This window comes from Crocuta crocuta, unplaced genomic scaffold (genome assembly GCF_008692635.1).
Source record: "Crocuta crocuta isolate KB4526 unplaced genomic scaffold, BGI_CrCroc_1.0 scaffold382, whole genome shotgun sequence".
In the NCBI taxonomy this organism is placed as follows: domain Eukaryota; kingdom Metazoa; phylum Chordata; class Mammalia; order Carnivora; family Hyaenidae; genus Crocuta; species Crocuta crocuta.
This window is the reverse complement of record NW_027531873.1, coordinates 4034128-4059774: the sequence shown is the minus strand read 5'-3', so window position 1 is coordinate 4059774 and position 25647 is coordinate 4034128. Positions and strand designations below refer to the sequence as shown.

Sequence of the window (25647 nt, the reverse complement as noted above, 5' to 3'; positions counted from 1 at the left end):
TGGACCACCTCTGCTCAGGAAGGCCCAGCATCTGCTCTGTGAGCTCGGACCAAAGTGTCCACCACAGGCTCTGGGTGGCATCCAAGACACTTAATAAATATTAACAACTATGATAGCGCAAGATGACTACGTGTGCGTCTGAGCTGGGATTCTGGCCTAACACGTTCTCTCTACCCTGTTAGTACTGAAATCAAAAATTCTTTTCAGCAATTACACCGAAGAGTCCACAGTAGGAGGAGGGAAGGGAGATGTGTCAGAATACAATCCAATGGGCACTGGAACGTAGACTTTTGGGATATACTGCAGATTCAAAATCATGCTCCTTTTCTTCGATGGCTGTTCCAGAGAAAATAAAATAGACATAACTTCATTTTCCACAACCCACCACTGCCTGGGGCCTCCTGGCTGTCATATCATTTTAGTGATGGATGGCAATAAACAAACAAACAAACAAAACAAAAAAACACTGAGGAAGTGATGGTAACTGCTCCTGGGGACAAATGAGACTGTGTAGTGGCCACTATATTAGAACCCACTGGTTCACCTTCTCACTACTACGCATCCACAAGAGTATCTCCAGCCTCCACTGCACCGTCACCCTTCCTATAGAAATTACAATGGCCAAGACGAGGTATTCACCCTCTGAGACCTATGGCAAAGTTGATGACAGTGCGATGGAAGGAAAGGGTAGACAGAGTGCCTTATCCATCTACCTGCCAGCCTGGCAAAGGTGGGCAATAAAAAACTTAATAAAAATCAGGAAAAAAAAGCACTCATTCTAGTTCTTCTGTCAGGGAGTACTAATGTTGAATATGAATAAATCCCCCCCCCTTTTCTTCCCTCCAGGGACTAAACCACCATCCTCCTACCAGCCAACCCTCCAAACAGGACAGATTTAAAAATCTTGCAATTTTATTTGCATATAAAGGCCGCTAGATATAGAATATCACAATAAATTTAAAAGAAACAACTGCTTTCCTAAATTTCATTAACAAGGTAACATAAAATAGAATAAAGCTTAACAGCATTTACAATGGGAAAACAGAAATGACTATTAGCGACAATATTTTGTGCTAGCGAAGATTGCATCGACACACAGTGCAAAATGGGGGGGGAGGGAGAGTAAGTAAGAAGACAATTCAGGGTATTTAAATATAAAGGACACCTAAGCCTTATTTTAGTTACCTTCCATTGCATCCATGTATAAGTCTGTACACGTCTGTAACTGTACCTAGATTTAACTCAAGTTCTTTGAGACCTTGAGTTCTGAGAAAATGTGTCAGCAGCCCCTTCGGACTTGCGATGCCCTGCTACAAAGCATCCTTCTGCAGTTGCACTGTCCTTGGCAATATTAAACTCCTAACTTAGTCATAATACACAAAAAATATTTATATATATAAACCCATACTGAAAAGGAGTCTGCGCACTCAATTTTTTTCACTGAATGAAATACCTGCTTTTGACAGATTCCATTTCCATATTTTTAAAGCTAAAATAATTTAAAAGAAAACAAACAAACAATGAGACCTCGTAGAACCACAATATGGACCTCACTAGCTAAGCCATCCTTAAATGAGGGCTGTTTTCTTCCCCGGGCGCAGCTTTCTTTATAGTGAGAGTGTGAAGAGAAGTCTTTTCCACGCCTACTTTTGCTGAAAAGATTGCTATAATTCCAGGCCACGTCTGCAAAAAAGAAGCATTACCAAGAAAACAACAACAGTAACAAAACACCAAAAAATAAAATACTTCAAACAATACTCTTAAACAGTTGTGCAAATCTGGGTGGTTTTTAAAACACTACCTACCTGTTTCTTTTTTCTTTTTTTTTTTCTTTTTCTTCCAGCTTAAAGCATATTAAAATAAGACTTTCATCACCTTTTAAAAAGAAAGCTTGGCTGTCCTTTGGCGAATACTAACAATTTACAATGGTGTGGCCTTTGAGAAAACGGAAGTCATTTTACAAATTCACAATGCTCCTTTCATTTCGAATGGACGCCCCATTTAAAAAAAAATAAAGCACAACCTCTAGAGTCATTTGTGTTCCAGTAATTTACAAAAAGAACTCACAGGATTTGGAAATAAACAAGTAAGAGAATGTAAGTTTATAATTAGAAAAATGGCAGTTTATAGACCTTCCCTCACATTCCAATCGGGCTTTTTAGAGCTTCAGGAACCCTGTGGGTTTGGAAGGTCAAATATAATTGGAGGGTTGGTCGGTTGAAAGCTGACTGTACACGTTGAGGCATTGATGTACGTTGTATAACCGTCGGTCATGATGCCGTAACCTGTGGAGACAGAGTGTCATGCTTACTGTAATATATACAAATGACAGTGACTCAGTGGTGAGCTGTCAGGCAAGGAAAACTGAAAAATCTTTGCCAGTGGGCACTGAGATGAGATTCAATGAAGCCTCCCCAGATGATAACAGCTTTCAGAAGCTGCCTTCCAATTACATTCTGTTTTCTTTAAAGGGAGAATCCTCTACTTCAAAGAAAAATGATTCTCTTTTCCTTATTTAAGCACTAAATTTGTCAGGGAAAGACTGTGATTTCTTTACTAGTGAGAATAAAGAAAAAATATTTTTTCCCTCTTTTTAAAATATGATTTTCATTTCAAAGCCCTGCATTAATTATTGAGTTCTAGGGAACTGAATGAGTAACATAAGAGATTCCTCAGGGCGCACACATCCAAATCCCAAATGGGCTTTGGGACAGGTGGGGTGGGGGGGAGGGGGAGAGCACTGTGCTGGGATCCAGGAGGGTGCATACTCAGCTTCCTTATCTAGGAGATAAGTGATCTTAGCTCACCCACATTGTGTGGCTTTGGTTCCACTTCATTCAAAAAAGTCAAGCAATCAAACACCCAAGTGATCTGCAGAGATGTAAGTTGCATAAGACACTGCTTCCTAAGCTCCCCTGGGGACTGGATCAAGCCAAAACACTTTCCACATGCAGTATATAAGTCTCTTGCAAACTACTGATAGAAAGCCAAGAAATTTTTTCTGGGTCTTTGGTACGTATGCCCCTTTTATATTTTTCTTAAATGTTCATTCATTTATTTATTTATTTAGAGAGAGTGGAAGAAGGGAAGACAGAGAGGGGAAAGAGAGAAGCTGAAGCAGGCTCACACCGTCAGTACAGAGCCCAATGTGGGACTTGAACTCATAAACTTTGAGATAATGACCCGACTTGAAATCAAGAGTCAGACGCTTAAATGACTGTGCCACCCAGGGCTCCCTTCCAGTTTTATAATTTTTAATTCGATGAAATTTTTAGCAAGTTTACAAGTTTGCACATATCCCTGGATACTTTACATCTGCCTTAGAGCCTCTGCAATTAAGTTTGTAATTCTATGTTTGTATCAGGCTTTTATGGCATAGAAAAATATGTCTGTGAAAAAGTTAAATTACCAAGACTTACAGAAATAACTGAGGTTTTTCTTTTTTCTTTCCATTTGCTAAAATTTCTCCAAGTAAGCCTGTGGAGAGCTTAATGAGGGTCAATGGAAAAATCTCTTAAGAAAAGAAAAGAGGCATTTAAAATGTGCACTGTTTAGTTCTGGGGTCATAAAGTCTTGTTATCTCTCTCCATCAAGAGGTTGGTATTTGCCCTCTCTCTGCCCTCTTCAGCTGTCTTAAGTGAATAAAAGTGAGACAAGTTTATTTGAATATGATCTCCTCCCTTTTAAGCAAGTTTATTATTTTGGGGCTTCAGTGGAATTCCCCAATTGTCTGGCTAGTTTAAAGTTAATTAATGATTAAAAAAACCAGATGAAATGCAAACTCATAGGCATGCTGTAGGAATTTAAGCCTGATAACTGTCCCCCAGAAATGCTGTGTAGACACGAGCTCCCATCCGTTCTCCCCCCGTCAATCCTGTATCATGCCTTAGAGAGGTGCCCTCCTTTTCAGAGACTACGGCTCCAAGTCAGGGCAGGATGATGTCCACTCCTATGAAGCTGCACCCCTGTATTTTATGCACGCAGCTGGTGCCTGCACTTGGGGCAAGCTGAATTTTCTCTGGCGTTAGGAGGATGATTTTCAATACATATGCCTCTAATTCCATCACCTAACCTGGAAGCCAATGGATTTGTGGGCTTTGAAAAGCAAACTTGGTTTTCTTACTTCATCAGACACGTAGGCCTAAACAACTCATCTGCAGATTCATAAAGAACTCCAGAGTGCAAGCTGTAAGCAGGACTTGGAGAAAATATGGCAGCTGCCTACCTAAACGCACCACTGCACACAAACCCATGAAACTGGGAGAGACCAGTGGGGCAAGAAAAATCTAATGCCTGCTGAAAGACAGCTTTGTGTCTGTCTAAAGACCCTAGTTTAAAAAAGGAAGGACAGACAAAATCTAGAGTTTCCTGAGAGTCTTTTAGGTTCTGTGAACCTTGAAAGGCAGAAAGAGGCAACTGGACCAGTTCCCATTTAGGGGAGATTTAATTATTCCGTTTAGCCTCAGCCTGACCTAATAGAGCTGATGATTTCTGAGAAGTTTGAAATGGTTTTCGGAGGTTCGTAAGGAAATGACTACCTGCAAATCTGCAGGTTCCTGCCATTTCTGTTCTATAACTTACACTGAGTGTCCAAAGTTATTTTTCAGAGAACGTCTTGTCTTCCTGGGTCTTGCATGTATTCCATATGAAACACAATATTTAAGGTAGAAAGAGGCCATGGAAGTTGTTTAGTCTAATATCCAGGCCATTTCTTCTAAATGTCTTAAAGAAAGTCCTTTTTTACCTCAGGGATGTTCTACAGTGGTCGATAGCAAACATTCCTCATCAGAGCCCTGAGATTCCAGAAGTTGCCTTGGGGGGTAGGGGCGGGTGCTGGGTTTTCCATAAGGTGAACCAGACCTAGTTCTTTCTCTCCACTCTGCTTAAAAGAGAGAAGCTCCGTATAAAATATTTATCAGCTTTACATGTCGGTGTTTCTCCTACCAATTGATCTTACAAAAAGCTTCTGACACTGGTAAAAAGAGTTTGACAACACTGCTCCAGGCATTTCTAGTGTACCCAAGGTCCCCATTCTGGAATGAGATCATGAATAATGATACAACACCTGTGAATGACTTTTTGCTGGTCTTACCTTCATGAATTCCACCAAATACATGGAGCTTGGGCCGGACTCGCCTCTGGACTGTGTTTAAAAGTTCCACACAGCCGACTCTTTGAAGCTCCTTTGGAACCCAGTCTCGAAAACCTAAGGGCAAAATGCAATCAATACTCTTAATTTTCCTTCTTCAGGTAAGGTTTCATTTAGACTTTCAGGAAGCCATAACTCACAGAAGGTTTATTACATTATCTGTAATCCTAGCCTCTCCATTAAAGCTCACAATGGCTTTTAAGGAACTTTTCACTTGTCACTTTGTCTTCTTTAGGTTCTTGAAATTTTTTTTTGGTTTCCATTTTTTTCTTCCTGTTAATTAACATTTTTTTTCCCTTTCTTTAAGGGATTTGATTTATGCAGCCCCGGTTTCAAATCTTCATGGGCCTAATGACATTTATTCCCGGCAGTCCCGTAATATCTCTTTCTTTCTCAATTCAGTTACTTTTCTCTTTTTTTTAATTATGTCTTTTTTAAAGCAGTTTACCTCTAAGATGGCTCAAAAAAGACAAGCTACTAGGGGCTGTCTGTGAACTGGCCACAAGATACCTTGNTCCCATTCCGTTGGTTGCCTATTAATTTTCTGGGTTGTTTCCTTGGCTGTGCAGAAGCTAGGTACATCAATTCTTAACCCTTGGTGGTTCTTGATGACCAAAGCTTGGAAATGGCAAGTTCCTCCTCCAGTCTCCTCTCTAACAATAGGCAGCAATGTGACCATGTGGTGGCATCCAGTAAGCTGGGGCTAACTGACTACCTTTAATGCAAAAGCCACTTATGTCTATGCTTAATGTAGAAAATCCATAAAAACTGATATCAATTATAGCAAAAGTCAGGTATCCGGATAATTATATTCAAAAAGACCCCATTAGCCTCAGCAGGATGGGTGTAAAGAAGGCGGGTGGGAACTAACGGCTAAATCGTAATCAGTGGGAATCCATACCATAGTTCTGTCAGGTGACTTCTACTATTTAGAAATGATCGGGCAGAAATGGACAGATAAGCTTATTCCACTTTGTTGGGAACTGTAGAAATGAAGACAGAGCATCTCTGTAAAGAGCTGTTAACTAGAGTGTGGGGAGTAGCTGGAGAATCTGGAAAGAATATCAGATGAAAACAGGGGCCCTATAAAATTCAACCAGAGGTTTCAAAACCATGTTCATTAGAGGGAAAAAAACCTTAATCCACAGTGATTGGCATATTCCATCATGGATGCATTTTCCTTGAAGGGAGAAACTATCTCATTTCATATACAATCAACCTGAGAAGGCATCCTACTTATACCATGATAGCAAAGTCCCACGGTGAGATGGCTTCTCAACAAGAAAGAATTCAAGGCCCATCTCCATCCCCCATCCCAATCCAGCATTTTCACAAGAATCCAAATAATGTACTTTGATTAAGGTTCAACTTTACCTTATGAAAACCTCACCTGACTTTTTATTTTGGAACTCCTTGATGTCGAACTTACTTTGCTACATGCACAGCCACTCTCTGGATTACTCCATGTTTACTACAAGTAATGTAGTATTCAAAGTTTCTGGGGTGTTTGAATTCTGTGGAGGCTAGAATGCAGACTTAGGGCTACCCCTGCTTGCTTCTGTACCAACATTGATGGCTTGATGAGCCTGTGAATCAATTGTTCTGTTTAAAGTTATATTCCAAATAACACTTCAGTCACGTAAAGGTTTCTGTGCTGAGGATATCCAAGTCCTGTTTACAATAAACAGCCTGAGGGGAATCATGTCTGCACCCAAGGAGGCTGCTCAGAGAAAGGATTGAGTTGGCTGGGATGCTATCTCTGTAGGGTCTCAATGGGTAACTCATGGCTGTTTAGAGTATTTAGCTAGCAATTCAGAATTTAGTTTCTAATGGCTGCAAAATAGGGAGATTAATTAATTATGATGATAAATGTTGTTGGAAGTATAATCTTTTAAAACATGGGGTGGGATGGGATTGAAGAGGGGAAAAAAGGGATGAGGATGGCGACTCTGAAATACTGAAAACGTCAGGAGGGGCGCCTGGGTGGCTTAGTCGGTGAAGTGTCTGACTTTCACATAGGTCATGATCTCGCGGTTCGTGGGTTTGAGCCCCGCGTCGGGCTCTGTGCTGACTGCCAGCTTGGAGCCTGGAGCCTATTTCAGAGTCTGTGTCTCCCTCTCTCTCTAACCCTCCCCTGTTCACGCTGTCTCTCTCTCTCTCTCCTAGAAATAAATAAAAATATAAAACAAAACAAAACAAAACAAAAAAAGTCAGGAACTGCTAGACCTTGTCCAAATCGGGACAGTATCCCTGTCTACAACACAACTGGCTCTCCTTCTCTTGATTCTCTGTATCATTAAAGTGTGCCACCATGACTCTGGCCTTGGCCCTCCCTTCTGCTATTTCTAAGTGAAAGAGAGAGCACCTCCTTTGGAAGGGATGGAAAACAGCCCTAAGAGGGTTGGAGGAAACAATATCTACAAAGACTAAATTCACAGTAGGGGATGTGTGTTAGATTTTTTTATTTTTCAGGTTGGCAGAGGAGGGAAGTCATATGGGCCACAACCCCAAACCACAGGGAAATACTGTGAAAATAATTTATTTTGTAGTAAGTGCTTTCTTCCTTTCTCCAAACCAAACTTTGTTAGCATTATGCTTTTGAACATTTATTAAGTGTCTAGATTTCATGTTTTTTATCACAATCCAAAAAAAAAAAAAAAAAGGGAAGAAAGAAAACTCTCCAGGGCGCCTGGGTGGCTCAGTCGGTTAGGCGTCTGACTTCGGCTCAGGTCACGATCTCACGGTTCGTGGGTTTGAGCCCCGCGTTGGGCTCTGTGCTGACAGCTAGCTCAGAGCCTGGAGCCTGCTTCAGATTCTGTTTCTCCCTCTTTCTCTGATCCTCCCCTGCTCACGCTGTCTGTCTGTCTTTCCCTCTCAGAAATAAATAAAAACATTAAAAAACTTAAAAAAAAAACCTCTCCTACTGAAAGTGGAGCATCTGAATTTCCAGATTACACTTTTGTTGGACAGGAAGGGTCTTGGCATAATAGATACCAGACAGATGGGGATCAAGGTGATAGTCCTATTTGAAAATGTTCTGTGTCTAAGACAAGGAGATAACAAGTTCATGAATAATTAAAAGAGAATTATAGAAGTCACAAAATAATCTTCTGGCCCATAATCTGCGTAACTAAAAGTAACTTTGAAGCACACCGGCAATCTAAGCCTGGGTGTCGGTTCAAGGATTCTGTAGGATGAGTATCTTTAAGTAACTTTCAATGTAGGTCCTTACTTAACACCTTAGCTTTTTTGTTAAAAAGAAAAAAGGATTCTTTGCTCATACAATCAGCTCAAATGTTTAACTTTAAAGATTTCCCAGGTCTCACTATTACACGGAAAAGGAAAATAATCTACTTTAAACAAAAGTTTCCATCACTTCATTGCCATTCAAAAGCCCTACGATTGGGATGTCTGTGCCTTCCCTCCAATTCTCCACTTCCTTTACTCCAAAGTGAATACAGTTCTTAAAATAAATGATCGAGCTCCAAAGACTGTGGTGCTCCATACTGATTTGATTTTCCCTGACTCAACTAAATTAAAAAAAAAATTTAATTTCAAAAACACCTGTAAGCCTAGCAGAACTGCTGAGTTTAATTATCATACTGGTTTCTTTAAAGACATGGGCTTTTCTTTTTGTATTCACTTTTTTATTTTCTGAAGGAAAATGATTATATCCCTGAAGCATTGTTTATTGTGCTTGGGGAAAAAGACATCTATTATGACAAAAAGACAACCTTTGCTTCACTTACCTAAAGGAGGTCCGTGTGTCATGAGTATGTCGATGCCCTCAGGGATGAGGTTCCACTTGTCCAGCAGAGACTGACCTCTGGGCAGGTTAAAGCCCCATCCATTAAACCACGGGGTCCTTTGGGGGAGATAATGCACATGGTAATAGGCCAGCAGAGCCACGTTTCTGCTCTACAATATTTCTCTCTCGCACATTCCCCCATGGTTTGCATTGCTCTCTTTTCTCTTTTTGATGACTGGCCCTGGCAGCAGGATGCTTTTCTGTTGACTGCTTCAAAACCAAGGCATTTGAAAGCAAGTGTGGTGCCTGAGAATTGTTCAACCAGAAAGGGGCACAAGAGTCTTTACAGTGGAGACTTTTCCCAGCCGACCTCTATCAAAATCATAACAATGCTTTGTCCTCTCCCCCAAATCTCCATGCTTCCTAAGATGCTGAGCTTGGATCCAAAGCATATCTACCTCTCCTGTAAGAAATTCCATCAGTACCCTTTCCTCCCCATCACTGTGAAACTGCTTCGCTGGAAGGATTCTGACGAAAGTCCTTGGAGAAAAGGACAAGAGCTCACAAGGCAGAGCATGTACTTCTATACATGAAGATGGTTTGAAATCCTGCACTGAGAAAGCCAAAAACATTCCAGGCTCTGACTGGTGAGAGGAGATCCAGGGAACCAGGAGCAAATGTGGCCTTTTCCTCCTGTCCTCAAAAGGAAGCTTTGAGGTTCATACTGGAATCCACTCTCCTGACAGGGAAGGTAAGAAGTCCACCCTCTCAGGAATGAATTTCTGAGGTTGATTCTTCATGCAGAAATGAATGGGAGTTATGTCCTCAATCAGAGCACCTCTAATTGGAGCTGAACATGCCTCTGCCATTTATAATAAGAGAATAACCAATTTTTCTCTGCAAATACCACTGGCTAAATCACACCAGAACAAAGCAGTTCCCAGTACTGTTCTAACTCCTAAACATTTAGATAGATACAACTTTTATTTTTTTGAAACTGACTCCCATTCTGCAGGAAAACTCCTACTTGCTAGCACATACATGTAAAAGACAAGTTGGTCAATTTTCTGGCTAAGCTCGACTTTCCTCTTCAACTTAAGCTGCCCCTTCCATGCCTATTGAAAGAGGTGATCCTGTGTCCAAGGTAACCTGGTCAGTCACAGTGAATCAAATGAGGTGCTCTCTTACTTAAAGCCGCTCATGTGCCAGACTAGCAGATTCTCCCAAGACTTGGAACTCAGAAACACTAATCCAGCATTCATTTGGTGGTGGGCATGAACAGGCAAGGACAGAGTGAAGGGAGGGCAACCGAAAACCATGTGAAAATCCGCCTTACAAGTGAGAACCATCTCACTAAGATGCTTGAAAGAAAGTTCCAGAGGTAAGAGATTGTGTGACCCCAGTTAGAAAAAGAGAAACCAAGAAAGTATCTGGCTTGGTTCTTATAACTATTTTCCAAGTTCCTAAGCCATCTTCAGGGATTTACTTATAGTAACAATAATACCTTTTAAAGCTATTAATTATTGAGGGCTTACTCTCTGTCAAGGCACTATTCTAAACACTTTACTGCATTAACACACTTAAATTTCACAACAAACTCAGGAGGTAGCTACTATAACTAACTCTATTTTACAGATGAGGAACCTGAGGCACAGAGAGGACAAGTAAACACAACCAGTAAAGTGGCTATGAATCCAAACAATCTGTTTCCAAAACCCATACTCTTAACCACCACACAATTCCTCCTCTTCCATAGACTTGAACTAACTTCCTACTTGCCCTGGGTGAACCTCTTCTATACTCTTTAAGTTTGGTGTCTTGTTACCTGAAGCCAAATGAGCTCTGAACATAGAATCAAGTACTTGGTTGTAAAATCCAGCAATGAGATGGTGGAGTGGACACCAGTGGTTTTTGCCTGCCCAGCTCTTTCACCTTTCTTTTGGTAATGGTGTCTGTATTATTTTGGAGACCCTCTCCCTCTGCCACTTAGTTCATGTGCTCTGCTAAGGCTAACGCATCCCTGTTACAAGATCTCCCTGACCAGTGACTAGTCTAGGGATGCACATATGACCCAAGCTGGGAGTGATCCTCAGGCTTTTGCTGGTACTCCCTAAAAAGAGGTCATGGGTTCCTCTCCAGGATCCTGGGTCTTGAGAACCATATAGGCTTGGAATTGCCTGGGAGCTTTGTCTTAGCCACCATGCAGACAGCCTGCGCTTGAGAATCAAATCAAATCACACACAGACACAGGCACAGACACAGACACACACACACACACACACACACACACACACACACAAGCCAAGCAAAGAAACAAGAGTACCCTGATGAACTTGTGGGACATATGGATCCAGCTGTGCCTGAAGCCATCCTATTTTTTCCTTTCAAGTATATAAGCTAATAAAATATTTTCCTTTTTATTAACTTGAGTTATGTTCAGTTTCTGCAACCGAAAGAGTCCTCATTTGAAAAATTATTGTATTTATTGTAAAAATGACCTATGTACTTATTGCAGGCAACACTGTCTGCTCCTATCCTCACACTGACCCCAAAGATGTCCATGTCCTGATCCCTGGAACCTGTGAATATATTACTTTGCATGGAAAAGGGGAATTAAGGATGCTGATGGAGTTCAGGAGGTAATCAGCTGACCTTAAAATAGGAAGATGAGCCTGGATTATCTAGGGGGGCCTGATATAATCACATGGGTTGCCAAAAGCAGAGAAGGGAGGCTGAAGAGAAGAACTGAGTGATGTAACCTAAGAAGGACTCAACCTGCTGTTGCTGGCTTTGGATATGAAGGAGGAACAACACAAGCCAGGGGATGTGGGCAGCCTCCGGAAACTGGACAAGGTAAAGAAAGAAAAAGAATTCTCCCACAGAACTCCTGGAAAAGACACTGTCCTGCTGACATCTGGATTTTAGCCTAGTGAAACCCATGTCAGACTTCTGACCAACAGGTGCTGTTGTAAGTCACTAAACTTGCCATAATTTGTTACAGCAGCAAATAGGAAATTAATATAGTACCTAAAATATCTGAGCTGGCTATAAACATCAGGACCTGTAACTGGCACTGAGCCTCACCTAGAGCACAGCACCTGTTCAATCAACACAGCCCTGAACCAGTCTATTAAGCATCTGAACCTTAATTTTGTCTTGGATCATGATCTCATGGTTTGTGGGTTTGAGCCTGGCATCGGGCTCTGAGCTGACAATGCAGAGCCTGTTTGGGAGTCTCTCTTCCTCTCTCTCTGCTCCTCCCCTGCTCTCTCTCTCTCTCTCTCAAAATAAATAAATAAATAAATAAATAAGCTTAAAAATAAATCAACACAGCCCTTTACAGCCGCACTGCCTTATAGCTCAGCTAGATGCTATGCTTTTGGTTTCTTTGGAGGATTAGGAAGTGCTGGCTTTCTTATCCCAGGCTGCTGGGGAGGCACCAGGTACCACAAGCCTGAGGGAAGTGGCACGTGGACCGTTTCAGGGCTCAACTGCTCAATCCTGCTTACATTTGTCTTCTGGACCTCCTGTCTTCAGGTTCTTAAGCATTTTCATCAGAGGCTGAAATAGAGCTGAAATGCCCATTCTTTCCCTTCATTTTACAATGACCCTTTCCCAAGATTTGTCTTTAAAAAAAAAAAGGCAACTTCAGAACCCAGTGAAAACGCAGTGAGCATTTTGGCATGAGGGAGAGAAAAATAAACAAAAACATCTGTTTTCCTAGATTTTGAAAACAAGCTTCTGGGCCTATGGTTCCTGTCTGAATGGCAAATGAAGAAGGCTTGAAAAAGTCCCAAGCACACCCAAGTAGTTGGTACAAGGAGGGGCTCTGATTTCGCTGCCAGAGTCTGTCTGAGGGCAGCCAGCCTCTGGACCCCCAGGTCATCCCAAGGGCTTCCAGCGTCAGAGGAACAAGACTTTATTTTTCAGTGTCTCTAAGTTTCTCTCACAGAGTCTTCTTGGGAAACCTATAGCCCTGTTCCCCCCAGGAAGTGCTCCATTTTATAAGTGCTTTGCAAAAGAGTGAGACAAGCCCATAGTCTATAAATACCCCAAATTTCATGTTAATATACATTTTAATGTTAAGCTTGTGACAAAATCCAGAAGTTTCCAAGTTAAGGCTAAACTTTAAAAAATAGCTGGCATTTATTTTGACTCAGACCTGTATGTACATGTATTAGACTCTGAGACAGAACTTAAATTATAAGAAAAGGAACATTTACCAAGTCTCTGACATGCTTTACATGGAGGTTTTACATAGACTGTAATATTAATTCCTCATAACAATCCTTGAATTATTATTAACAGTCCTTGAGTACTGCCAGCTCTATTTTTAGACAAAAAGGCTGAAGATCAGTGATATCAAGTAACTTGTTAATATTCCCAGGATTGGTAAGTGGTGGAATGCAGATTCAAACCCGGATCTGCAGGCTCCAAATCCTCTGTTTTTCCCTTGCATGGCGCTGAACTAAAACCTCCCAGCCCAATTTTGGTTTTGGCTCTGACACTTGTAAAGTTAAAACAGGGCTGCTCCATTCAGTCTCTTAGGGTGAGCACTGTACAACTTCAGCCAGTGCCATGATATTGTGCGATTGAAGTGGCTCTTAGTAAAAATGCAGTGTGACTTCAAAGATGTTATTATGGCTTTTCTGGGATGTTTTCTGTTCCTTTAGATCCTCCTGATAAGGCCTTTTCCACATGACAGTGGCCAGGCAATGGGAAAAAGCAGCCCAGTGATGGGTTCCAGAATTATCCCAGAAAGGCGAAACAAATGGGGCATATACAGAAGAGACCTGTGTGCTAATTCTCATTCTGGAATGAATTTACAAACTCGAGTGACCCTGTGGTAAGAGAAAGCCCCTCAGTGGGCTTCTTTCCTCATCTGAAAAATGAATGAGTGCATGGATTTGATTACTGGATTTCAGGATTGCTTGTAGGTTGCAGAAATCTTATGCAGAAGCCCCACACCCAAAGCAGGTACATGCAGGGGTGGTCTTGCTGAAGGGCAGGGAAGAAGGGGCTCTGAACTTGCTTACTCACTCAGTTGGCTCCTCCTTTCTGACCTACACTTCTGAGCAAAGCTGGTAAAATCCAGCATTTGATGGTCCTTCTATGATCAAGAAATCCTAACATTCCATAAATCTGTGCAGACTATCAATGCTTTAAGTAAATGCTATGAATTGCTCTCAATGAATTACCTAAATTGCCTGTAAGGGATCGAGTCCAGTGTGGAAGAAGTAACGGCACAGAGCAGAGACCAAATGTGTCAGCATCGATGAATAATGCTTTATCCAGTTGAGTTTCAACCTGAAACACGAAACCCCAGCAGTGAGCCCATCAGGGGTTCACTGGAAAATATGTGCACAGTCGACCTCCCGAGCCCCACAATGGGTTTTGTTCTGTAGCAATGGGGGGTGAGGGGGGAAAGGAGGAGGGAGGAATCCAGGGGAACAATGTCTATTGCCTCAGCCAAGGACTTAATAATTAGCTGTGACTAACAAATACCACATGGGAACCAACTTGTAAGAAAATGTCCCACAAAGCGCCCTATTGCCAGTGGGCCAATCAGAACCCGTAACCCATCCCCTTATAGAGAGGGATTAGAAAACTCTGGAAGGAAGGGGAGCACTACAGCTGCCTGAAGCCATTGGACCAAAGATGTAGATGGATGGAAGCTGTGGGTGCTTTCAGGGCTCCCTCCCTCTTGCTCTCACAATTAAGGACACTTGGCTTCTCCGGGCTGAAAGTCCAGGGGCAGGCGCTAAGGGAGTTAACATAGGCAGAATTTGTTCCAAACAATGTCAACACAAAACAGGTTTTCTATATGGAAGCAGGTTGAGATGAAATCGCTACAAAGGTCATCTGTGTTTGCAGTACACGGAGTTGTGGTGTGGGCAGAAGGGAGCTGCTGTACCATAAATCTGATGTTGGGACAGGTGAATGGCTGTTTACTCCCCTACCAACGTCAGTGGGGGCTGGGCATGCCCCAGGAAAGCAGGATTTGTTAAAGAAAAGTTGGCATTTGTTCTGCTCAGATGGGCTACTCAGGTTCACAGCCCTGGTACCTGCTGGTCAATGTCTCCAAATTCCCCCAGGTGCAGACAGTCTCAGGCAGGCTGCATGAAAAAGACTCAGGACTGTGATTAACCATCTCTTAGGTGCCTCCTGCAAAGATTAAGGCTTGGAAGCCCGGTGGCCTCCGCTGGGACTCTGCCTAGAAGGTGTGAAGGGGAACGTGCAAGGGTTCACAGCTTGGGTACTGGCTGTGCCACTTAGGGCTAGGAGAACCTGGAGGTTTTGTAAAACGTTAGCCATTCTTATTTTGGAGGCAGGAGGTATGAATATGGGTTATGGACTCACAGACCAATCAAGCCCCGAGTCTGCCATTTACTGGCTTCTCAGTCTCCTCATCTTTCAAATAGAAATGGATTATCTGCCTATGTGGAAAAAGTGAGATCATTTATGCAAACCTTTTGGCAGAGTACTGGCACAAAGTGTTAATGTGCAGCTTTTAATTTATATATAAGCTATATTAGCAATATATGTGTATGTGTACACACACACACACGCACACAAACACAGAGTGGCTCATGCTACGTTTTCTTTCTAGAATCTCCCAAGCTTCGGCTCATCAAGTAACAGACCCTCCTGCTCCAGACTTTTGAAGAGTCCCCAGTGAATAAGCAAGCATTACTAGATGGCTAGATAGAGCCTGATTTCCTCGGGCTGATTACTTATTAAAAGGCACTTCCTCAGCTCACTTTTGAGTGGAAGTTTTTCAAACAGGCACTCACTCACTCGCTCGCTTGCTCAGTCTTGCATAGACAATCCTGTGGAATGTGAGAGCACAGGGCAAAACGTTAGTCAAGGCTGCTTAGCTGGCGAGTACAGGTGGTTAGATTTTGACAGGATCCTAAATTGGGGGAAGTTCAAGGAAGGGTCCTTGGGTCCTTGGAATATTAATAATAGGGCGCTTGGACAGGTTCACAGGCAGCATCGACAAGCTACTAATTAACACCATCACTGCAGCCTGGCATCTCCATTAAGCAAAATTCAGAAACCAAGGGCCAGTTTTCACCTACACTTGATTTTCTGAATGCAACCGCTCTCATTCCTGGCACTCCCAGCCTCCGTCGGCCCCTCTCCGACGGCACATCACACCAGGTCCAACAGAAGCTAATTTAACCACCGCTGGTTAAAATCACACTGCACTTCACAGCCCCTTTCACATGCCATGAAGCTGTCATGATAATTCTTGATCTCTAGCTCACCTGACAGCTCAGCCCTCCCTTGACTGCAAAGATTCCCGTCAGTTAGAAATAGCAGTTTCGCCAGCACCAGATGTGTCATCCCGAATATCCAGATGAAAGGCAGACACCTGCCCCAATCCCTTCCTTGCCTCCTTTTCTCTTCTTAGCTCTGGAGTCTGTTACAAAGCCAGCCTTCTCCCCCAAGTCCCTCCACTTGGCAGCCTGGAAGTCACTCTTCCGTGCAATTAAAAAAATGCTTTGCATTAGCCCACGGAGGAACTTCACACCTCATGCAGCAAAGAGACACATGCACCAATTGACTTGGTTAGGAGAGAGAGGGACCGCGTCACCTCAGGGCAAGATTTACAGCCTTGTGCAGCTGCCTGGGAAGCCTGCCTGGACCAAACCACAGGCTCAGCTGCCTCCAAAGGGCAGTGTCGGCCCCTCTCTCACACCACCTGTCTCGTCCCATCTCTTCCCTATAACTTTGTAATGCACTTTTTCATTATGAAGTCCTGGGGATGAAAACAGATCCTGTTTTGATAAAGGGGCAGGCCTGAGTGAATAAATGCCGTCCGTGTGCTGTGGACAGGACAGGAACAAATCATACCTAAGGTGGTCACCTGAGGCCCACGAGCTACCGGCAGAGGCTTCGTAAACCAAGGCAGGGCATGCCGCGGTCTTTACAAACATGCCAACTATGTCCCTTTTCTGTAACTAATAAGGAACGTGTCTGAATGAAGCCTCTGCTACCTCTTTTCCTTTCCCCTGCTGGAAAGGAGATGGTGTAAGTGGAGTTGCCCTTAGGAACCAAGGAAACAAAACCCACTATGACCTGTTTTTGAGTGTGGTGTGCCTTGAATTATTAAAAATAACATTACAGTATCTGTTGCCTTCCCATTGGGCTGTGCGGGAGACTATGCTCATCAATCGTGCAGAGAGCCTGACAGGGCAGGGGGGGAAGCCATGTGGGACTTCTCTCTTGGCGGGCAGGTCAAGCAGATTGGGACATGGCCAGGTGCATCCAGAAATAGCATTTTGTTTTGTGTCTGAGAAAATCTAGTGCCCGGACCAGAGAATGGGCCCTGCGTTGATCTTTAACCCCCAGCATGGAGAATTTCTCCAAGAAGGATACCAGCACCACTGTCTAGGTTTAAAAGAAAAAGGGGTCAGTGGATGGAGAGGAATAGAAAAAGAAAAGCAGCATTCCTCTGGGTTTTTTTTTTTTTTTGGCAATTTTTAAAATTGTAGTAAACTATATGTAACATAAAACTGGCCATTTAACCATTAAAATTTTTTAATGTTTATTTATTTTTGAGAGATAGAGAGAGAGAGAGAGAGAGAGAGAGAGAATGAGCAGAAGGGAAGAGAGGGAGGGAACATAGAAGAGCCTGATGAGGGGCTTGAACCCATGAACCTTGAGATCATGACCGGAGTCGAAACCAGACACTTAACTGACTGAGCCACCCAGGGGCCCCCATCTTAACCAATTTTTAAAGTGTATAATTCAGTGGCATTAAATACATTTATAGTGTTGTGGCCAACCATCACCACCTTCCATCTCCAGAACTTTTCCATCATCCCAAGTAGAAGCCCCATACCCATGAAAGGACAGCTCCCTCTCCCCACCCTCCCTGCAGACCCTCATCCAGCACTGGTCCAATGTTTATCTCTATCAATATGATGACTGCAGGTGTCTCATGTTAAGTAGAATCGTACCACATTTGTCCTTTTGGGTCTGGCTTGCTTCCCTTAGCACAGGTGTGTTCAGGGTTCATCCATGTCATAGCATTTGTCAGAAACTCACTCTTCTTTATGGCTCAATACTACCCCACCGTATGGCTTTACTGCATCCATTTTCTTCATCTAAGGTTTCTGAAAGTCTAGGATGTGGCCAGGCACTAAGCTTGGCCTTAGAGAGACATGGAGTCTTCTTTCTTTGTGAAGTGTGCAGTTACCGAGTTGGAAGCCGAGCGAGGATGGGCTCAGTATGGTACTTCCGGGGCATTTATTCATTCAACAAACATAACCTGGATGCCTATTGTGAGCTAGGGTCTGGCAAGGTAGGTGCTGGGAACAAAAAGTTGAATACAGTTCCGAGGACAAAGCCACAGCTCACCATTTTTACAGGTAAAGTTGCCCTGGACAGAAGTCTTTAAACTCTGGCCTTCATTTCTTTTTCTTTTTTTAAATCTTTTCTTTTTTTAATGTTTATTTATTTTTGTGACTGGGGAGGAGCAGAGAGAGAGGGAGACGAAGAATCTGAAGCAGGCTCCAGGCTCTGACCTGTCAGCACAGAGCCCAGTCATCCAACATGGGGCTCCAACTCACAAACTGTGAGACCATGACCTGTGCCGAAGTCGGACGCTTAACGACTGAACCACCCAGACACCCCTGGCCTTTATTTCTAAGTAACTTAATTTCAGAGGAACTTGGGGAACATCAGAATTATCTGAGAATTAATTCAGTGATTTGAAGTGAAGACTGCCCCCCAGGCCACGAGGTGACCAGGAGCATACTTGGCAGGAAGACTTTTGGGGCAAGGTTTCTTTCCATTTCTTCCTGCACACTCCTTCATAAGGCTGGGCAGCTGAAGCTAGGGCCACAAAACACAAGACCACATCCTAATAAAGGCTGCCTGTGAAGGCAACGTGTGTCACATGCGTGGCTGGTTCCAAAGCATAGGATGAACAGGACGGGAGGGTCCAGGAAGATGGCCAAGTACTCCGGCAACTTGGCAGAGAGCATCTGTACCTTCCTCCCCCCTCTTCTACCCTGCAGACATGTCACAGAAACCTAGCAGGTGGAGGGCTTTCCTAACTCAGATTTCCCAAAAGACTAAGAGAAAGAGGAAAAGTGGGTCCAGGATTAGCTAGATTTTGTTTTGTTACATAGCGAACTCTTAGGAACTGATGTTAATAGATGGGATGGCCTGATGAGATGTCTGCCTCCAACAAGAGATTTTATTATGTTTAGTTTATTTGAGAATGTGTCTATGTGGGTGTGGGTTGTCACACATTTATGTTGATAATGCTGGTTTCCTTTTATACTATTTCATATTTTGGGGGCACCACGGGGATATAGCTAGGGAGTACCACACTGGCGAGAAAGCATGCCACCTGAAAAATACATCCTAAAAGAACAAGTAATAAGGGGACAACAAAACACTGTCTCTGTTAATACGGTGTAACCAGGAAGACCAGAAGCTCTGTGACTTCACACCGCACCTCTAAGCACCTGCCACAAAGCAGATGCTTTAGTGTTTGTTAACTGAGTAAAGAGTGACTGTTCGTGAAATTTGTAACTTCATGAAAAAATGTGTATACCTTGATGGTCAATGAAAAAGCAAAGTATTCATTCACATATCTGTATGAATTCAAGCATGCAGAACATGCTTAGAAAAAAGACAGACCAACATATTAAATGGTTATTTGGGGGGCGGGAGGAGGATTAGTGATGAGGTTTTTCCCTCTATTTGTCTACCGTTTTCTCCTTTTTCTATGCTGATTAATATTGTTTGGAAAGAAATCATTATTTGGTGTAAAATCTTCATACAGCCAAAGCAAGCTGAATATGAGTAGACAGAACCATAGTTTACATGGACTCTACTCTAACTGCAAGGCAGTTCCCCCAGTGGGTAGAGGATTTGGGGCACTTTTGCTCAGGAAGCTGACAGGGCTTGCCTTCGTTCTCTCCCCTCTCCCGCAACAGAGAAGGCTCTTTTAGCAACAGAAGTCTTTCCTTCATTCAAGTAGTTCAATATATGTTCAATATATGACATATCAAGCATCACTCTGTTGGTGGTGGTACGCTTTTCATTTTACTGAGGAATTTCAGTTTTAAATGTAGATAACGTTATATTATCTGCACATACTTACTACAAATCATCTCACATTTCTTCGTTCACAATAACCCCAAGTGGTGAGCAAGGTATGACGTTTAGAGAAAACAGTATACAGAATTTTAGGGACTTGCCCATGGTCACCTGCAGCTGAGTTGGCACGAACTTTGTCATGCAAAGGGTTAAACATTAGACAGGTCTGAGTTCACATTCTGACTGCTTTCTGCTTAAGAATGTGACCTTGGGCAAATTCTTCCATCTGATCTCAGTTTTCTCATCTATAAAGTGGAGACAATAACACCAACCACATAGGTTTATTGTGAGGATTAGATGCGATAATATACGTAATGCATTTGGCAGAATGTTTGTCCTATATTAAGCATTAACTATTAGCTCCTGTCGTCATCAGCATGTTAATATCACTATAAATATTAGTATCATCAATGCCTTGCTCTTTGTTCCCTAGTTTATCTTCTTCCTATCAACACAAAGTGTACCTTCTCTCTGTTGCTCAGATTTAGAATGTAAATAGCAAAGAACTGAGTGATCCCTTTGAAAGCAGCGAGTGCTAGCATTTAGGTACAGGGGAGCCAGCTTTGGATAATGCAAAGGCAATGAGTTAAGAGTCAGAGGACATGAATTCCAGCTCTGGGTCTTCCAACTTGCTTGCCATATAACCTTGGGCAAGTAACCTCTCTGATCTCCTGTTCCCTTAACGGTGCCACAGGGATAACAATTCTTATGAACTTTGCAAGGCTGTCAAACAAAAGCCCATATAAGCTCGTTGCACCTAAAGGGAAAGTGCCTTCTAATTCCCATGTCACTGGCTGTCTGTGTGGCCACTTTGTGCTGTTTGAAATGCTCAGAGGAGCCAGAATAAGTGACAAGGAGGTCAGATGTAAGTTAAAATGTTGGCCCTCACTAATCTACCATCTTGGCTCTAAACAACTAGCTTCAGTCCAGACCGATTTAGTACAGTGAGGAAATGGTGAGTGTAAACTGGCAGGACACACAATCAGGAATGAGTGAGATGCTGAAGCTGCCCCTTCAATTCAGAGGTTAAAGCAAGCAGACAGACCCTGGTGTCTCCCTCGCCATGCCAGCCAACCATGTATTATTAATTGGGTTCAGCAAACATTATTGAGCACCTTCGGCTGTAAGGCCTTGGCAAGGCGCTCCAGGGATATCTAAATGCAATGCGAGACCATCCCAACCTGCCATCTGGTTGGGATAACGAGATAGTCACCGGCAAAATTGTTCCCCCTTCTCTCTGCCCATTAAAATTCTACTGAGCCCTAAGGGCTCAAGTCCTATATTCCTCCAAAAAGCTTTCCCGGATCCTTTCCATGCTTTAATTGTCATTTGTGGGCTATATCGTACTCGGCATTATTACTGGCTTGTGTGTATGCATGTGTGCATTTGAACTTATTTCCCACCTCATTCCAATAAGCATTGGAGTCAAGGTCATGTTATGGGGATGTCTACCTTCCTCAATGGATTGTGAGTGCTGCCCAAGATCTAGCATGATGCCTGAAACATAACGGATGTCAAAAAAAATATTCATAATAATGGGAAAAGCAATTTTTCCAAGGAAGTGATCAAATAATGTGTGACTGAAGGTTAAATGGGGCAAGAAAGGTTAAGGCCTGAGTTGATTTAAAAAAAACAACAACCTCATTTAAAAATACTGGATAATGGGTTTCATAGGCCTGTGCTGCCAAATACAATAGTTACTAAGTGGCTACTGAGCCCTCAAAATGTCGCTAGTCCCACTTGAAATATACTATAAGTGTGAAACACATGCTGTATTTTGGAAAGCTCAACGAAAAAAACCAATGTAATATCTTAATTTTTCTACTGATTACATGCTTAAATATTTTGGATACATTGGGTTGCATTAAATATATTGTTAAATGAATTTTCTTTTTTCACTTTTTAATGAGGCACGTTTAAAATACATATTCGGGTCATGTTAAATTTATATTGCACAACATGGTCACAGGGCACAGAAGTATATGTACTATGATTCAGAAATCCCTGTTTAAGGATTATACTTTAATGAAAGTATCCAAAAGTAAGTAAAAATGCCATGCACAAAGTTGTTCACTGCAGTGTTATTTATAAGCCCAAAATATTGTTAACAAGTATATCCTCATCTCTGCATAAAAACAGGAATGTTTAAGACAATTACCGTCATTGGAATATCTAGTAAAATGTATATTGTGCAAGGACTCATTACCAAGACTCAGTAGCAACACAGAAAATTTTTAAAACATAATACTGCTTAGCTGAGCATGGGGAAGGGAAGGAAAAATAAGATAAAAAGAGAAAGGGAGGTAAACCATAGAGACCTTAAATACAAAGAACACACTGAAGGTTGCTGTCAGGGTGCGGGTGGGGGGGATGAGCTAAATGGGTGAGGGGCATTAAGAAGGGCACTCGGTGGGATGAGCACTGGGTGTTATATGTATGGGGTGAATCACTAAATTCTACTCCTGAAATCACCATACCATATATTAGCTAACTTGGATTTAAATAAAATTAAGAAAATTTTTAAAATGGACTGGAAAAAGAAAAAAAAAGAATACGAAAACAGAGGAGAAAATATTAAAGTTTCATTTGTAACAACAACAGAAAAGACATAATATTGCTTGAAAAAGTTAGTGCTCAATGTCTAAATCCATGTAAAATCTGCATGTAAGCATGTTCTTTCATTCAACTCATTGTACATTTGCTGAACTGTTACCACACCCCAGATTCTGTGTTCAGGGAAGACTGGAATTAGAGATAATAGGGGATGGCGGAGAGCCGGGTAAACAGACCAAGGTGTCTGCAAAGGGAAATACCAGGTGAAATGGCCATCTGAAAGAGGCCACACCTAAGCTTTCCTAGGGTGAGCAATGACTGGGGAAAATGTGAAGAAAAACAAGAAAGCTGTTCTTCTGGTGAAGGGTGGTATGGGGTTTTTCTTGGAGTCCCAAGCTTTCTTGGGTTTCTACCATGAAAACACAGAATGGAGATCAGCATTCGACTCCACGGTGCCTCTGGCACTGAGTGGGTATGTGCTGCTGGCTCAAAGAAGAACCGGGCAGCCCTTGCCAGCGTGGCTCTGTGGTCTGACCTGTGTCGTAGTAGGTGCTAACACCTCCCACTGCATCTCCCTCAGTCTCAGTTTGCTCATCCATAAAATGGAGATAATTAAAGTATCTGTCTTATCGATACATTGTTGAGAAAATTAAGTGCAACAATCCGTGTGAACTTCTAAGCTGGTGCTTTTGTTCATAATAAGCATTACATAAATGTTGATTTTTAGTATTATCGTTAAGATTACAGGAATAGCATGAAATAATTGATCAGGAAGATAAAGTAGAGGGTGGAACCCATTTATTCCCAACACTTCATTCGAATTGAACTGGTTCACTTACTTTCAGTTTCTAGAATCATTTATAGCCATTGAATTTACTCAACTAAGTTTTCTTCTTCTTTTTCTTTTTAATGCCTTGAAGGATGATGAAATTATAAATGTTCTATATAATGTGACAGTGAAATAAGTTAACCAGAGAATTATTTAGGTCTGCTGTCTTTCTCTCACCAGCATTAGAAGTCAGACTGTACTTTCTCATTTAAAATTTCACATTTTACCCCAAGCATGCTATTCATTCGGGTCCAAACTCCTCAGTCAGAATATTAAGCACAATTTATCAATTTCCAGGTGACCTCTCATTAGACAAAAACAAAACCAGGTCAATTGTTCCACTGTTTCTTAAAGAGTTGCTGATGAATTCAAGAAATCTTGAAAAAGAAACATTTCATTTTTCTGATACTCAGTCCTGCTCTTTTTCTCATAAAGAGTCTAAGCAAGTTTATATGAAAACAGACTCTTTGTTTTATAAATAGAACACTGTTCAAGGTTTTTTTAAAGGTGTCTGCTAAAAATAAAGAGGGTTATAGTTTACTTCTTTATAGCTCTCAAAACAAGACTCAACACAGCAAAAAAGCCTGAGCTTAACTAAATGTTATACTTCTATTTTGAAAGGTATCTTTATATGAGTCAGGCATGATTTCTTGAAATGAAATTCCCCAGAAATTAAATTTCCTGTGTTTATACAAGGTGTGCCTATGTTAAGTAGTGACACCATAGTGTTTGTCTTTTTTTTTTTTTTGACACCATGGTGTTTTGTTTTTTATTTTTTAAACATATGCCCTAGAATGAATACAACTGAATGTTCTACTTCCATTCTATAAAGTACTCACACAATTCCTCTTTGAAAATTGCTTCCTCTGTGGAGTACAATAACCATTTTTATGTAGAAGTTCTAGGTGATCTGCTCCCAAATTACCAGCATTACTCTAAAATTGAACCCACTGGTGCCCAAATTGTGAACTATGATCCAAACTGTCTGTAGGTTGCCTGGATGGCACCTGTCAAGTGTCATGGTGTGGAAACAATGCCAGGTTCCCAGGGAAGCAAAGGAGGTCCCCAGGAGCCAAGCTAATTCCTATGACAACAAGCTTACGCTGACGATAGTGCTGGAACTCCACCACCACCCAGAATGAGGTGAACTTGGAAGAAGGCCTGCTTTTCAACTCTGGATGCTAGGCACATGGCTCTCCTTGCCCTGGCTGGCCAGAGATCTCCAGGACCAGGGGCTGCTGACTAAGAGTTGGACACAGGTGAAATGAGGTTTCCTTTCAGGGAGACTTCCAGGGCGGTATTTCCCACAGTGTATCAAAAAGATTTGATCTGCAAGACTGTTCTGAATCACAAAGGGTTCTAGGGTTAGAGAAGTTTTGAGAAATGCTACTTACTGCATTTCCCTTCCACTTTGGTGGTATAAGGTGAACATAACCACAGTAAAGACCTTGAGAAGCCCTGCAGAAAAGAAATCTGTTTAACTCGATATAAGTGTACATATTCCAAACAGATGGGGCTCCTTTCAATCCTGCTGCACTTTTATCTGCCAGGCCTATTAATGGTAGCTAACATTTATATAAAGCACATGATGTGGCAGGTACTGTTCTGAGCACTTTACAAACAGGAAATCATTTAATGCCCACAGCATCCCTTTGAGGGAGAGGTTAAGATTAACCTTATTCTACAGATGTGGAAACTGAGATAAAGAGAGGTTAAGGATTTCCAAAGGCACAGAGATCGGTGTTTAATCACCATGCCAAGCAAACCTTGGAAACCATTCTCCTTGAAAGTCACTTAGGACACACTGTCCCACGGGCAGGCCCAGGCCTGTCCCGGATGGCCTCTGTCACCCTTTTCTTTTCTTGCCCTGGCCCCTCCCTCTCAAGAGTCTTTTGAAGCTAAATTTGGAAATTTCCCTCTTTTGCAACAGTAAATAATAAAGTCAACACGGGTTTTTTGTTTGTTTGTTTGTTTGTTTGTTTTCAAAAAGACTAAAGAAAGATTTACCCACACTCTGGAGGAAATCAAGTTTACTTTATTCTGGTATATCAGTTTCTTACTGTGGTTATAACAAATTACCACAAATTTAGAGGCTTAAAACATCTCAGCTGAATTATCTTACAGTTCTGGAAATCAGAAGTCGAAAAATCAATCTTGCTGGACTAAAATCAAGGGATAGGCAGGACTAGTGGCTTTTGAAAGCTCTAGGGGGAGAATCCATTCTCTTGCCTTTTGCAGCATCTA

The 25647-nt window shown here is 42.1% G+C and overlaps 1 protein-coding gene across 3 annotated transcripts in view; it reads right to left on the bottom strand.

Annotated features, from left to right (window-relative positions):
* Positions 1-890: 890 nt before the first annotated feature.
* MPPED2 (metallophosphoesterase domain containing 2) overlaps positions 891-25647 on the bottom strand; it is a 172430-nt gene continuing 147673 nt past the window's right edge. For all 3 annotated transcript variants that reach the window (XM_077772879.1, XM_077772877.1, XM_077772878.1), the window contains 3 exons: positions 8899-9014; positions 5093-5206; positions 891-2285 (listed from right to left, as the gene is read on the bottom strand). In XM_077772879.1, the coding sequence (XP_077629005.1) occupies positions 2167-2285; positions 5093-5206; positions 8899-9014 (349 nt within the window). In that variant the 3' untranslated portion in view covers positions 891-2166. The remainder of the gene's footprint in view (positions 2286-5092; positions 5207-8898; positions 9015-25647) is intronic.